Source organism: Leopardus geoffroyi, chromosome C3 (assembly GCF_018350155.1).
Source record: "Leopardus geoffroyi isolate Oge1 chromosome C3, O.geoffroyi_Oge1_pat1.0, whole genome shotgun sequence".
Taxonomy (NCBI): Eukaryota; Metazoa; Chordata; class Mammalia; order Carnivora; family Felidae; genus Leopardus; species Leopardus geoffroyi.
This window is the reverse complement of record NC_059338.1, coordinates 59,561,418-59,576,071: the sequence shown is the minus strand read 5'-3', so window position 1 is coordinate 59,576,071 and position 14,654 is coordinate 59,561,418. Positions and strand designations below refer to the sequence as shown.

General features: G+C 53.2%; 1 protein-coding gene across 4 annotated transcripts in view; it reads left to right on the top strand.

The window, feature by feature from the left end:
* STYXL2 (serine/threonine/tyrosine interacting like 2) overlaps window positions 1-10,785 on the top strand; it is a 32,387-nt gene extending 21,602 nt beyond the window's left edge. For all 4 annotated transcript variants that reach the window (XM_045453061.1, XM_045453062.1, XM_045453064.1 and 1 more), the window contains 2 exons: window positions 1,235-1,452; window positions 7,457-10,785. In XM_045453061.1, coding sequence (XP_045309017.1) covers window positions 1,235-1,452; window positions 7,457-10,269 — 3,031 coding nt within the window. In that variant the 3' untranslated portion in view covers window positions 10,270-10,785. The remainder of the gene's footprint in view (window positions 1-1,234; window positions 1,453-7,456) is intronic.
* The last annotated feature ends 3,869 nt before the right edge of the window (window positions 10,786-14,654 follow it).

The window sequence follows — 14,654 nt, the reverse complement described above, 5'->3', positions numbered from 1 at the left end:
ATAAGTAACAAATTCGAAACAAACGAGATAAAAGCGTAACCATCTAGGCGATGGTTCTACCACTGATGTTTATCTTCTTTAGGTTTCTTTTGAACCGGACAGATTTCCTAAGGAAACACCACTTGTTTTTATAATCAGAAAAAAATGTTATTTTTTTAAGTTTATGAGTGGTTTCCCAAACAAAACCCAAAGCAGTTCCTTCAGGATCTTCTTGCCAGTGCGTAATTGGCACCAACAGGCTAGTTTGTGAAACTAATTCTCCCAGTGTAAATACTCAGATACGCAGAAGCAAAGGAGGGAATTTGGGGCCCCCGTAGCAGGCAGTAGGGAAGTTTGGACTGTGGGTCTTGAGTACTCCCCCGGAAGTAGTCTGTCGCCTAGAACCTGATTCTCAGAGCTGGACACCAAGTCCTGAGCGATCTCCAGCTAGCTCTGCAGACCCAGAAACTTTCACATCATCCTCACCAGGGACCCAGACACCTCCAGATAGCCCCAGACTTCTGCTCCTTCTCTGGCAACCCTGTCTTCACTGATTCATTGCAGCAAAAAGAGCTCTGAACTAGAAACCAGAAACACCTGCCCTTGTTTGGTCCTTTTTCCTTTCAGTCTTGGGAAGTCAAAAAAGCTGTCAGATTCGCTTTCCGAATCTTCGAATGGGAATAAAAATAGTTGCCCTGTCTACCTCTTAAGTTTAGTACTAGGGATACAATAAGATGATGCATGTGAAAGGACTTTGAAAAAGTGAAGCACACCGGATTTGATTACTACTTTTGTCTGCCACTTTTGTGTCTTTTTTTTTTTTTTAAGTTTTATTTATTTAAGTCATCTCTACACCCCACATGGGGCTCGAACCCACGACCCGGAGATCAAGGGTTGCCCACCCCTCCGACTGAGCCAGCCAGGCTCCCCTGCCACTTTTGTGTCTTGATGAATGTCCATTCCCAAGGCAGAGGATTTTTAAACCAGAGATCTGTGGACCAAAGATTTCCTTACACATCAGTCTTGTTCCCTTCATCCTGCCCTCCCCTGCCCGGCTTCCTGTGCCTTCTCTCTCTGGCCCCCGCTTATGACTGTATTTGCAGTGAGCCCGGGACACATCTGGCAGCACAGAAGGCACTCACCGAGCTATGGCCTTCCCGAGCCAGCCGAAGCAGGCTGCGGGTCTCAGTGGCGGTGCTCCTTTCCTTTCTAGCTCTGACTCTGGCAAACATCGTCTCTGCCTCTTTCCCCCCAGGAGTGTAGCTGTGAACAAGGCGAGGCTGAAGAGGCTGGGAATTACTCACATCCTCAATGCCGCTCATGGCACCGGCGTCTACACTGGGCCCGAATTCTACACTGGCCTGGAGATTCAGTACCTGGGTGTGGAAGTGGACGACTTTCCTGAGGTGGACATCTCCCAGCATTTCCGGAAGGCTGCCGAGTTCATGGATGAAGCCCTGCTGACCTATAGAGGTGAGGGGGGAGGGGGGAGCCTGCCTGCTCCAGGCTGCTCGAATTAATTCCGCAAGGGGGAGAAGCAACCAGGAGAGCTCATGGAAACCTCTGGGTTATCTGTCGTGTCTGGAGGCGATCTGTCTTAAGGTTTTTGTCTCATTCTAAGAAGAGGGGAAAGGAAAGGATGATCATGCACCCTATCGGTAATGACTGAGGGCCTAACAGGTGCCGGGCGCTGTCGTAGGTGCGGTGGTGGAAGATGCAGACAAGGGTCCTGACCTTTGAATCTCACACAGTGGTGATGGCAGAGAAGATTACAAAGAAAAATGTCCGTGACAAGCGTGAGGCAGAGAGACTAAGTAGGGCCATGTGTTGGAGTGACCGGCCAGCTCCTTGGGGAGGCTGGTTGAGAGGTCCTCTCTGAGAAGGGGCCACTTTACAATGAGTGACAAGAAGGAGCTGGCCACGGAGAAGTCGGAAGAAGAACATTCCCGGCCAGGGGAAAGTGCTAGCACAAAGCTCCGAAAGTGGGGTAAGCGTGGCGCGTTCAGGATCACAGGCCAGAGCGGATTGGCGTGGCGGGGAAGGGTCAGAGGGGCAGGGGCCCCGACACGCAAGCAGCTGACCGCCAGGTGAGGGAGTTGAAAAGCCCCTTGATCTGATCTGCGTTTTAGAAACCTCGCTCTCTGGGCTTGGGAGACCACAGCGGTGGGAGCCGGCAGAGTGGATAGGACCCTTCAGTGCGGACGGGCGCAGCCCATGCCCCGGGGGCAGCTGGGAGTGTCACAAACCTGGGCTTGAGGCCAGGCTTTGCCACGCTCTCTATTCCATGGGACCTCGGGCGGTTCCGTTCTCCAGCAGAGCCTCAGTTTCCCTTGTGTATAGCACAGAGACAAAGAGACCTAATCGTCCTAAAATTGCTGTGAGGAGTAAAATTTTTAAACGCACATAAGAGCTGCAAATATGTGTAGGCATATATGTATATTTATAAATACATATCTATACATACAATGTTTTTATATATGTATAGATTTTTATTAAAGTGAAATTTATGAGGGCACCTGGCTGGCCCAGTCGGGTAAGCTCTGACTTCCGCTCAGGTCACGAGCTCCCGGTTCATGAGTTCGAGCCCCACCATCGGCTCTGGGCTGACGGCTAAAAGCCCGGAGCCTGCTTCGGACTCTGTGTCTCCTTCCTCTCTGCTCCTCCCCGGCTCACGCTCTGTCTCTCAAAAGTAAATAAACGTTAAAAAAAAGTGAAATTTATAAATTTTACATATATACATTACATACGTATGTATATCTATGAAACGGTTTTCTCCTTTTTTTCAATGCTTTAAAAAAAACAACTTCTTTTTAAAAATGTATTCCTTCCGACCAATGTGATCTGAGCGTGTGTCCAAATGCCAGCGGGGAGAGGATTTCTTGGGCTGCTTGTCGCGCGCAGCGCCCTGGCGACTCCAGCGGGCGGCGCAGTGGAGATCGCGTAGCCGCGGCCTCGGGCGGGCGGGCCTGGAGCAGCCCCTAGGGCCGGTGACTATCAGCGGAGCAGACACGCAGCCCCAGAAGTGGGGCGACAGCGAGAGCCAGACGGCGGGGAGAAGCTGCCGGGCGCGTAGAGCGGGGGGCCTGTGCGGACCGGAGCTGCGCCACCCGGGTGTCGTCGGGGCTTCGAGGAGGGCGGCGGCGCTGTGGGCTGCCCTGTGGCCCGAGCGGTGCGCAGGGTGCCTGGCCCAGGCGCTGGGGACACCCGGGGTAGCCCCGTCACCAGCAGGGGGCCGCGCCGGCACACCTGCCCCCCTGCTCTCGCATTCAGCCCGCCGTGTCCCTTCCCCCTCCCCGCCCGCACCCCTGCAGGACAGGGAAAGGACCTTATCCTTACTGGGGTTGCCTCTGGGGTGGTTCCTCCTCCTGTCAGGGCCCTGACGGTGGTCACCATCCCTAGAAGTCGCCCCTGAGCCTTAGTTTCTGTGATTGCCTCCGAGATGCTTGGGAGACAGCTCTTAAGGAGGAAAGCTAACACTGGGCTGGGTGCTTCATGTAATAATCACATTGCCCACAGCCAGAGGATGTTACTTACATTTTACAAATGGGAAATTGAGACCCACGGAAGGTTTAGCGACTTTGCCACAGTGTAATAATCAAGATTAGTATCTTGGTTGCTGGTATGTAGGACCCGTCTCAAACTACTTAACCATCGCCAAAGGCATTAATTACAATACAAGCACAAATCCAAAGAGGAGAATGTGGCCCCAGGATCATCTGGAACAAGGACTGGACAATCTCAGGACTCTTGGTTTCCATCTTCTCTTTTTCTCCCTACCTCAGACAGCAAGGCCGCCCGCAGGCCTGGGCACAGACTGGCTAACTTCCGGCCTCAGTCCCATTTCCAAAGTTCCCTGAGAGAAAAAATTCGCCTGGCAGACTCTGGTCCTTTGTCTACCCTGAATTCTATCCATGGTGGCAAAGGTGGGGAGGGTGGTTTCTGGGCAAGTCCTTCTTGGTTTTCTCAGGTATGGAGAGAGGGAAAGTTCTGAGGCGAACGAGAATTATGAATCGGAAGAATACAGCACACAAGCCTGCCATGTAAAGGCATACTGAGAATGGAGAGAGAACTCACTCAAGCCCAGTGCTCTCTCCACCCTTCAAACTTTTACAACAGAGAGAGCACGTCGTGATGCAACCTCCCTCCCGCAGCGGCCCTGCTGCTAATCAAAATGGAGGCTGCAGGGGCGCCTGGGTGGCGCAGTCGGTTAAGTGTCCGACTTCAGCCAGGTCACGATCTCGCGGTCCGTGAGTTCGAGCCCCACGTCAGGCTCTGGGCTGATGGCTCAGAGCCTGGAGCCTGTTTCCGGTTCTGGTCTCCCTCTCTCTCTGCCCCTCCCCCGTTCATGCTCTGTCTCTCTCTGTCCCAAAAATAAATAAACGTTGAAAAAAAAAAAAATGGAGGCTGCAAATTAGAAAAAGACCACCTTCCTCCAGCTGTCTTACAGCTGGAAAGTTTTCATCATAACCAAACAAATCTACTTTGACTTCAACACGAAAGGCGCCCCCTGGAGTTGTGTAGAGCACAGTCTATACAGTGCTAGTGTGACCTTGAACCTAACAGAAAATGGACAATCCTGTCACCCAGGGTCTGACCCACTTAGGCTCTCCCTTCTTCCAGAGGCTGCCACTGAGGCTCCACGGAGGCATCCCAGGGTGCCAGGCACACATTCCACAGCATGGAAAAGCATGGCCCACCCAACTTTGTCTCTGCCAGACTGAGTCTAAGAGGCTTTTGATGTCCCTATGAGGAAGCCTGGCTGGTTGTGCCTGAAGCGTCCTGATGTGAGCTGGCCTGGTAACTCCTTCAAAGGAAGAAAGGAGGACTTTGGTGCCGGCCGTAGCAAATGGTGGCCTGGGCAGCCAGTTAAAGGGAGGTCGTCGGTGGGGTGCCTCGGTGGTTCAGTTGGTTAAGCGTCTGGCTTCGGCTCAGGTCATGATCTCACGGTTCGCGGGTTTGAGCCCCGCGTCAGACTCTGTGCTGACAGCTCGGAGCCTGGAGCCTGCTTGGGATTCTGTGTCGCCCTCTCTCTCTGCCACAACCCCACTCACTCTCTCTTTCTCTCTCTCTCTCAAGAATAAACAAAACATTAAAAAATTTTTTTTAAATTCTTGAGAGAAAGAGAGACAGAGCATAAGTAGGGGAGGAACAGAGCAGGAGAGGGACACAGAATCCAAAGCAGGCTCCGGGCTCCGAGCTGTCAGCACAGAGCCCGACGTGGGGCTCGAACTCACAAGCCATGAGACCATGACCTGAGCCGAAGTCGGATGCTCAACCGACTGCACCACCCAGGAGCCCCCTAAAAGTTTTTCTTAAATAAAATTAAAAAAAATAAAGGGAGGTCCTTGGCGAGAGACAGCTGAGCCTGGAGCTGGGGTGGGAGGAGATGAGAAAGTGAATCTGTAAATGCACCTTTAGCAGCTCTGATTCTGCCCACTTGCCTCCCTCTAGTGACTGCTGGCCTTTGACAATAATGCCTTTCAGCATCACTGGGCCTCAGGTCCCTTTTCGTCTTGCCTTGGTCTCCCACCTCCTGTGTGACAGATATGGTCTTAACTGATGCAAAGACGTACTAAGAAAAGTCATCCCCCCGCCCATCCTATATCGTTAGCTAGTACTCTTAACCGACTGGACAAACATCCCCAAAGACTGTTGGCAAATAGATTGATGACAGCCTGGAAGGAAGTCTCCAGTGGCTCCAGGCTGCACTGTAAACAGCCATTAGAATAAAGGCACAGAAGGCGTGTGTGTCACGTTTATGAAGGATACAAAGCAGAAAGCGAGGCTAGGGGATAATTGATCTATTGAATGCTGGGGTCAAGACTTGGTAAAAGTTTTGGTTAGCTTATAAGAACTGGTTATATCTACCAAATACACGAATAGGAATTTGTAAAGTTAGCCTTATGCTTTAAGAAGGTACAAAAAAAGGTTTTTTTTAAAAAAAGCTTTACAGGTTTCGGTTGATATAAAAGATAATCTGAGTTCATTTGGGGACATAGCCATGCACACTGCAAAGCTTAAATGACATCCGTGAAGGCTCGATGCCCAGAATGAGAGTGGAGAGAGGCCCACTCTGCTCTGTGTGGGCCAGTCCAAACCTGAAATACATCTGCTACATCCTTTTTTCTTTTTTTAATGTTTATTTTTGAGAGAGAGAGAGAGAAACAGAGCATGAGTAGAAGAGGGGCAGAGATAGGGAGACACAGAATCCGAAGCAGGCTCCAGGCTCGGAGCTGTCAACACAGAGCCCGACGCGGGGCTCGAACCCACGAACTGGGAGATCATGACCTGAGCCGAAGTCCGACTCTTAACCGACGGAGCCACCCAGGTGCCCCGGTCTGCTCCATCCTGACACAGACTCTTAAGAAAAAAACTGATAAAGTTTGATTTGCAAGGTTGGCTAGTATAGTAATGGGACATGAAAAGGTGTCTGACAAATGGCTGAAAAACCTGGAATCGCCAGGAAAAGAAAAAAAATTAATGAAGAATATGATAGTGATCTTCTTAAGTAGTTTTGGTATAAAAGCCCCTGTTCATATAGATGTGTTCGTTATTGACCTGGATGCCCGGATGCCCGTTACAGAAAGGTATACTTTGCCCTAACATGTGAAAGAGGTTTCAAAAGGGTAGATTGATCTAAATATGGAGTGAAGGGTGTGTGTGTGTGTGTGTGTGTGGGTGTGTATGCAGGATACTGAGCTCCCTGTCACAGAAGGATCCAGTCTCCACTGGATGATGGATGACCCAGCCTCAGGGATTCTGTAAAGGGAATTCTCAAGTGTCTGTTATGTCTGTGGTGCTTTCCCATGCTGAGACTCCATGTGTCTGTGATTCTTCACCTTAGCTGCACTTCTTTTCTACTTTCTCCCCACTTCCCCTACCCTTTTTTTAATGTTATTTATTTTGAGAGAGAGAGAGAGAGCGCGTGCGAGAGCATGCACAGGGGGAGGGGCACAGAGAGAGGGAGAGAGAGAATCCCAAGCTGCTCCCTCCCCATCCGCACAGAGCCCAACACGGGGGCCGATCCCATAAACTGTGAGATCATGACCTGAGCCGAAATCAAGAGTCAGACGCTTAACTGATGGAGCCACCCAGGCACCCCCCCCCACCCCAACTCTTTTATTTCTCCTCCCTCCGATGCTCAGCTTGGCAAGAAGAAAGTAGTCGTGCACTCTAGTGTTTCAAAAGTGGGGATGCTGGTTAGTTCCCTTTCCCTCTTTCTCTCTGCCCGTGTTCGGACAGTGCAGAAAACGGACAGTGCAGGCGGCCTCCCTGCCCTCTCAGACATCTGTGATCTGGGGCAGCGATGCTCGTCCCTCATGGGACTTGAGCACAGATGAATGCCGGGGGCAAGCAAATGTATTAAATCCAGCACATCTAAACAGTTCTTTTTAACAGTGCTTTAAAAAAAAAAAAAAAAAAAAACCTATAAGGAAGCCACTGTGGTTACATTAGTATCTCTTGTGGTTTCTTTCAGGGAAAGTCCTGGTCAGTAGCGAGATGGGCATCAGCCGGTCAGCAGTGCTGGTGGTGGCCTACCTGATGATCTTCCACAACATGGCCATCCTGGAGGCCCTGATGACTGTGCGTCAGAAGCGGGCCATCTACCCCAACGACGGCTTCCTGAAGCAGCTCCGGGAGCTCAATGAGAAGCTGATGGAGGAGAGAGAAGAAGACTCCGGTCAGGAAGGGGGGACGGATGAGGCTGAGGAGGGCGAGGACGCGGGGAGCAGCAGCAGGGCCAGGGTGGGCGCCCTCACGGTGGAGGAGGAGGACGACACCCCCAGCCACCTGAGCGGCTCCTCCCTGGGGAAGGCCAGCCAGGCCTCCAAGCCCCTCACCCTCATTGACGACGACGAGGAGGAGAAGCTGTATGAGGAGTGGAGGAAGGCGCAGGGCCTCCCCACAGCCAAGGCCCCCCCGGGGGGACACGGCAGGCGCTCAGCCTCCGGCCAGGATGGCGGGGAGCCTGAAGACGAGGACGTGGACAGGATGATCCGGGAGTGGCAGAGCCGAAATGAGAGGTACCAGGCGGAGGGGCATCAGAGGTGGGGTAGAGAGGAGGCAGAGGTGGAGGCGGGCGACGCCGAGGGCTTCGTGACGAGGCGACGCAGGCACACCCTGAGCGAGAGCAGCACTTCGGCGAGTGTCCGCAGTCGCGACGTTCGGGTCCTGGAGCAGCAGCTGGAGACGAGCGGCCAGAAGCGAGGGGGCAGGCGCCGCTCGGACTCTGTGTCCACTGAGAGCACCTGGGACGTGTGGAACCAGAGGCTGCTGGAGATCGAGAGGGAAGCCTCCCGGGAGTATCACTCCAGGAGCCAGCGGGAGGCGGCGGACGCAGGCTCCGAGACGGGGGGCAGGGCGCGAGAGGACGACGAGGAGAGCGTGTCCTCCGAGGCCAGCTCGTTCTCCAACTTCTGCAGCAGGCACAAGGACAAGCTCACCGCCCTGGAAAGGTGGAAGATCAAGAGAATCCAGTTCGGATTCCAAAAGAAAGAGCTGGGGGCCCGGGACGGCAGCACCGAGCCAGGGGCCGAGGAGGCAGGGGGCGAGAGGCGTCTCTCCGACGTCAACCTGACGGCCTACCAGGCCTGGAAGCTGAAACACCAGAAGCAGGTGGGCGGCGAGAACAGGGAGGAGGTAGTGGAGCTCAGCAAGGGCGAGGACGCTGCCTCGGCCAAGAAGAGGCAGCGGAGGCTGGAGCTGCTTGAGAGGAGCAGGCAGACGTTGGAGGAGAGCCAGTCCCTGGGAAGCTGGGAGGCAGACAGCTCGGCGGCGGGCAGGAGCATCCCCCTGTCCGCCTTCTGGTCTGCGGCCCCTTCGGTCAGTGCCGGGGAGGACGCGGCATCGGTGTTCAGCACCCGGAGCCACGGCTCCCGCCCCTCTCAGGCTGGAAGCCACAGAGGGGGATGCCCGGCCTCTGCCCCTGGCCCCGCACCACCTGAGCTGCCCGTGGGGCCTGGAGACACCATTTCCATCGCCAGCATTCAGAACTGGATTGCCAGCGTGGTCAGCGAAACTCTCGCCCAGAAGCAAAATGAGGTGCTGCTGTTGTCCCGCCCGCCGTCCGTGGCGAGCGCGAAGGCGGCGCCGGAGGCCAGCTGCCTGGGGGATGACCAGGTGTCCCTGCTCAGCGGACACAGCAGCTCCTCCCTGGGTGCCTGCCTGCTGCCCCGGGGCCAGCCGGGCCCCGACTCGCAGTCCCTGCTGTCCTCCCGCACGGCGCCGGGCTCGAGGGCCGAAGGTCTTGGGAGCAAAGTCAGGGGGACCGGCAAGCCGGTCTACAGCCTCTTTGCTGACGACGTCGACCTGAAGGAGCTTGGCCGGAAGGAGAGGGAGATACAAATGGGGCTGAGGGAGAAGATGTCCAAGTACAAGCTAGAGAAGCTGGCCTCCGACAACAAACGGAGCTCCCTCTTCAAGAAGAAGAAGGTCAAGGAAGATGAGGGGGAGGATGGGGGTGACAGGGACGAGGACACTGACAGTGCCATAGGGAGCTTCCGGCACTCTTCCCGCAGCAATTCCCAAAAGCCCGAGACAGACACGTCCTCCTCCCTGGCTGGCCCTGATCGCCGTGGAAGCGCTAGCAGCGTTGGCAAAGACACGGACGGCAGTATCGCTAAGTGGCTCAGTGGCCTCAGGACAGAGGAAAAGTCTCCTCCCCAGAGCGACTGGTCTGGAAGCTCCAGGGGGAAGTACACCAGATCTTCCCTGCTCCGGGAGACGGAGTCCAAGTCCTCCAGCTACAAGTTCTCGAAATCGCAGTCGGAGGAGCAGGACACGTCCTCCTACCATGAGGCCAGTGGCAACTCCGTAAGGAGCATCTCACGGATCTCTTCCTCCTCTACCCGGGAGGGCAGAGAGACGCACAGATTCTCCCGGTCGATGTTCAGCGAGACCTCGAGCTCCCGGGAGGAGAGCCCGGAGCCCCACTTCTTCCACCGGACCCCTGAGCCCTCGGAAGGGGAAGAGTCCCCGGCACCACGGCGTCGGAACTGGGCCAGGCCCAGGGACTGGGAAGACGTGGAAGAGTCGTCCAACTCAGACTTTTCTGAATTCGGAGCCAAGAGGAAATTCACCCAGAGCTTCATGAGGTCTGAGGAGGAGGGAGAGAAAGAGAGGATGGAAAGCAGAGAAGAAGGGAGGTTTGCTTCGGGGCGGCGGTCCCAGTACCGGAGGAGCACGGACGGAGAGGAAGAGAAGGAAATGGACGACGAAGCCATCATCGCCGCCTGGAGACGTCGGCAGGAAGAAATCAGGACTAAGCTGCAGAGAAGGAGGGAGGATTAAGCTGGGCCAGGCGGACCTGGGAGACTGAGAACATGGCAAGAAGCCGCGCGGCTTAGCACAGGGATCAGGACACACATTGCCACCACCCGCCAAGGGACAGGGATGTGGAAAGGATCGTCCTGAGGGGCAGAGCCTAAAAGAGAGGTACCAGGCAACAGGGCCCCAGAGGTGCGAAAGAGGGGAGGAGGAGAGCCGTCGGCGTGCGGTCTGCATGCTAGGCCACCTGACACCGTTTTCTGTTGCCCGGCGTCCTCTTGAGCTTTGACGCTTCCCTCGTGTATTTGACAGTGTCTGTCACCTACTGGCGAGGTGAGCTTGTGATGGAACCAGAGCTTGCCAGAGACTTCGGCTTACGTCCGCGGGAGGACTGAATGCAGGACGTGGTTCTGTGTGTGGTTCTGTAACGAGACCCAGGAAATGTCTCCTGTGGCAAGTCTCCCTCTCCTGACAAAGCTGAGTTCTGGTTGTTCCTTTTCAGTGCTTTGGATCTCCATTAAAGTGGTATGTTGTCAAACATTTCCCCTTCCCTCTGGTCACTTTCAGCTCATTTGAACCCACCTTAAAAGACAGAGGCGGGTTATCACGAGCCAGCCTCACCTCCTTCCATAACGCTGGGACTCCAGACATCACATGAAAACAGTAATCAAGTATTTCACCTATGATACAACGTAGTGGGAAGACATGAGGAGGACCCTTGAGAGTAACCGTGAATTAGACCGAGACTGGGTTTTATTGCGGTCAGAGATACAGGTGGAGAGGGGGTCCCTCTGGAACAGCAGGGAAACAAAAGCAAACCACGGGGCGGGGGGTGGGAAGAAAAGAAGCCCAAGGCAAAGAGATGGAGACAGGGTTTTATGAAATCTCGTTGTCACCCTTGCTTTTCATTCCTTGGAGGATGGTTGGACAATCCAGTGGACAGCCCACTGGATCGTTCCCGCACTCTGGATGCGCTAGGTCGGTGAGAATTCTCTACCCTTTATTCCCGGAGGCACGTATGCCTTCTCAGACACAGGTTGGGTTCCTGAATCCAGCAGACATGTTTTGAGCCCCTTATGACAAGCATTGGTGGGTTGGTTTCTACAGTTCCTTTCAACTGGCCGTAACTTGCAAGATTTGAAGATAGGCATGTGCCATGCAGGGCTCCAGGATGTCTGGACCAACGCAAAAATCCACTTCAGGAGATGCAGTTCGCAATAGGATGATTAACGAGAAGGAAGAGGGGTGGCAAGGAACCCACCAACGGGATGAATAGTAGGTGATCGCTGAGATTCATGGGATGCGGAGATTATGTAACCTTACTGTGTGGATTATTACTCAAGCATCAAACATTTCAATGGGCACAAAGATAAAAACATTAAGGCAGAAGGGAGCAGACGTGAGCTCAAACTCAGAACTGCACGTAGTTGCCGTCGAAGCAATTGACTTAATTCGCTTGCCTTCCCTCTAATCCTTCAGGCTACAGTTCAGCGGCATCTGATGATGGGCCTTTTCTCTCTGACTGAGAGGAAGAAAGAGGCCTTGGGAAAAAACACTGCTCAGTTTTTGTCCCATTTGGCCCTTTCCTTCTCCCTTTGCTCACTGAATTTCTGTGAGCCTTGGTCCCTGGTTTCCAGAGCCTGATAGAACATTCTCATCATATGAAACGACATCATCTCCATATGCCCCCAGCAAGGCACCGCTGGAAGGCTCAGTTGGCTGAGCAGCCAACTCTTGGTTTTGGCTCAGGTCGTGATCTTATGGTTCGTAGGTTCAAGCCCTGACTCACGCTCTCTCTCTATCTCTCTCTCTCTTCTTATTCCCCACTCTCTCTCACTCTCAAAATAAGTAAACTTTCAACATGGCCCCCAGCAAGAAGACTAGTTGTGGCCCATTTTAGGGTATGCATATCTCACTCCTATGGGGAAGTTTCTGGCACAAGCACAATAAACTGGGAGGTCAGTCTTCTGGAGGGAACAATGAGAATGTCCCTGAGACAACAGCTGTGTTTTCCTTTTCTGATCCTCTTACCTTGAATAATCTTGGTTGGTTGTTTGTGGTTTGGTTTTTTTTGTTTTTTTTGTTTTTTTTGGATTTTTGTTTTTTACCTTTTTAAAAAAAGTTTATTTATTTTTGAGAGAGAGAAAGACAGAGTGTGAGCAGGAGAGGGCAGAGAGAGAGGGAGACACAGAATCCGAAGCAGGCTCCAGGCTCTGAGCCATCAGCACAGAGCCCGACACGGGGCCCGAACCCACGAACCGTGAGATCATGACCTGAGCTGAAGTCGGACGCTTAACGGACTGAGCCACCCAGGCGCCCCTTACCTTGAATAATCTTGTGATTTGAGGATAAACACTTAGAAAGCCAAGGTCAAGGATGAAGAGACCAAATGAACTGACAGGCCAGCTGAGCAGCTGCCCCGGCACCCACCCATCCATAGGAGCGAATTAACTCAGGCCTTCACACACGTCTCTCTCTTTTTTAACATAAATGAAAAATATAAATAAGGTGATCTCAATCACCTCAAGGTAGACAATTGTTTTAAAAACATACCTAGTCACTCCCAACTCATAGGCCCCTGAATGGATGTTGAACAAACATGGAAAACTCTTGGTTTCGAGTCACCCCCCAGTCTTTCCCCAGCCTTGAGTGTGAGCCTCGGGGGACACAGATGACCTTGGCCTGCTTTTAGCTGCACTCATAGGCTAGAGGGCAACACTGGCCCCTCTGTGGAGGCGCTCAGCTCACTAGAGGATGAAACCAGAGAAGGATGAGGTCAAGACCTGGAGAAAAGCCTTTGCTTGCTGTGTCTCCAAGGAGAGCTCCTTTAGAATCCTGTAGCCAGAGAGGTGTCTGAGAATTTAGGATTCTGAATTTAGGTGAGTCCTGGAGTCCAGATTTTATTTGGGGAAATGACACCAATAGAAATTTTATGTGATTTTTGATGAGCTTGAAGGAATAGCTGGGATTTAGAGGGTTAGGATTACAACGGTGACGTCTGCTTTAGACCAAACCCAGAATGATAGGTGGCACTCCAGCCGTCCAGTCTCTGAATGACATTAAAAGGTATGTGTTGCCCGTCAAGGTCCCAGTAGATGGCACGCCCCCATTGGAAACTGATGAGAGTTTAATGCAGGAACTATGCACAGAGGCATGGGCAGGGGTAAGGGGACAGGAAGGAATAGCAAAGCATCCAGGTACTAGCACTACCTGAGAAATGGATACCACCCTAGGGCTGAAGGGACCATGTGTAGGGGCTGTTTGCAGAGCCCAAAGACCCACAACCACGGGAGAAGGACCACCCGACATCCTGGCAGAGGCGGAGAGGGAACGAATACCCTGACCTCTCTCTCTTCCTAGCATGTGGTGTCATGCTCATAACTTTCACTGGCCAAACCTGCCTGGAATCCAGCCAGAAGGGGAGCCCAGTGTTGGAGAAGAACAAAAAAATGAATCTGAAGGGGCAAACAGAGGATAACCAGCACAGAGATGCATAGATTTCAGTGGAAAGGCCGTGACTTTGGAGCCTCCCCAATGATGTTGTTTTAAAGGACTGAGAACACTATGCACTGATCACAGGATCGATCTACTCTTAAGAATTAATTAACGATTGGGACAGCGTTTTAGCTGCACAAACCCAACCAAAAGCCAGTGATTTTGTCTTACGGGAAAGAAAAGAGAAGACAAATCTGAACCGACGTCCTTTGTCGAGTCCTGAGTTGGGTAGAGTTCACTAGGAGAGAACTCCCACAATAACGGGAGAATAGTATGCAGAAGGGGACCCCGCAAGAGTGGACATACTGCTCAGAATCCTGGGTGGGAGGGTGAGAAAGAGGGAACAGATTTTTTTTTTTTTTTTTTTTTTTTTTTGCCTCAAAGGCGAGGCCTTAGCGGGGAAATGAACACGTGGAGGCTGTGAAGAAACAACGTGTATCAGAAGCCTGCCGGAAGGAAACAGAAAGCCCAGATGAGGGTAATTCAAAAAGGGAGGTCCATTTACAAAGCGGTGAGCAGAGCGTAGAGGGGTAGCGTGCACCCCAGGCGTCACATCTCTAGGCTGAAGAGGCAACAGGCTGAGCCTGAGCTGTCACGGGAGCCCTAGAGACAGGGAGGGCCGGCTGTGCGGAGGGGGCTGTCTTACAAGAGCGGATACCTTTGGTCTTGGGACCCAGCCTGGCAGGGCCCCACAGGGAAGGAGCCAGAGGTGTTCAGCCTCCAGTCTCCTGCCGGTGCCCCCACAAACCAAAAGCCAGAGGCAAGAGAGTTGGTGCGTATAGGGCATCCGATCAGCCTCGTGGGCACAGAGGAGGGTGAGGAGGGTGGGGTGGGGAAGATTCCAACAGCAGTGCTGCTGAGCCAGTGCACCAGCTGCCCTGTGACACAGTGGTGACGCTGGATTATGAAGACTC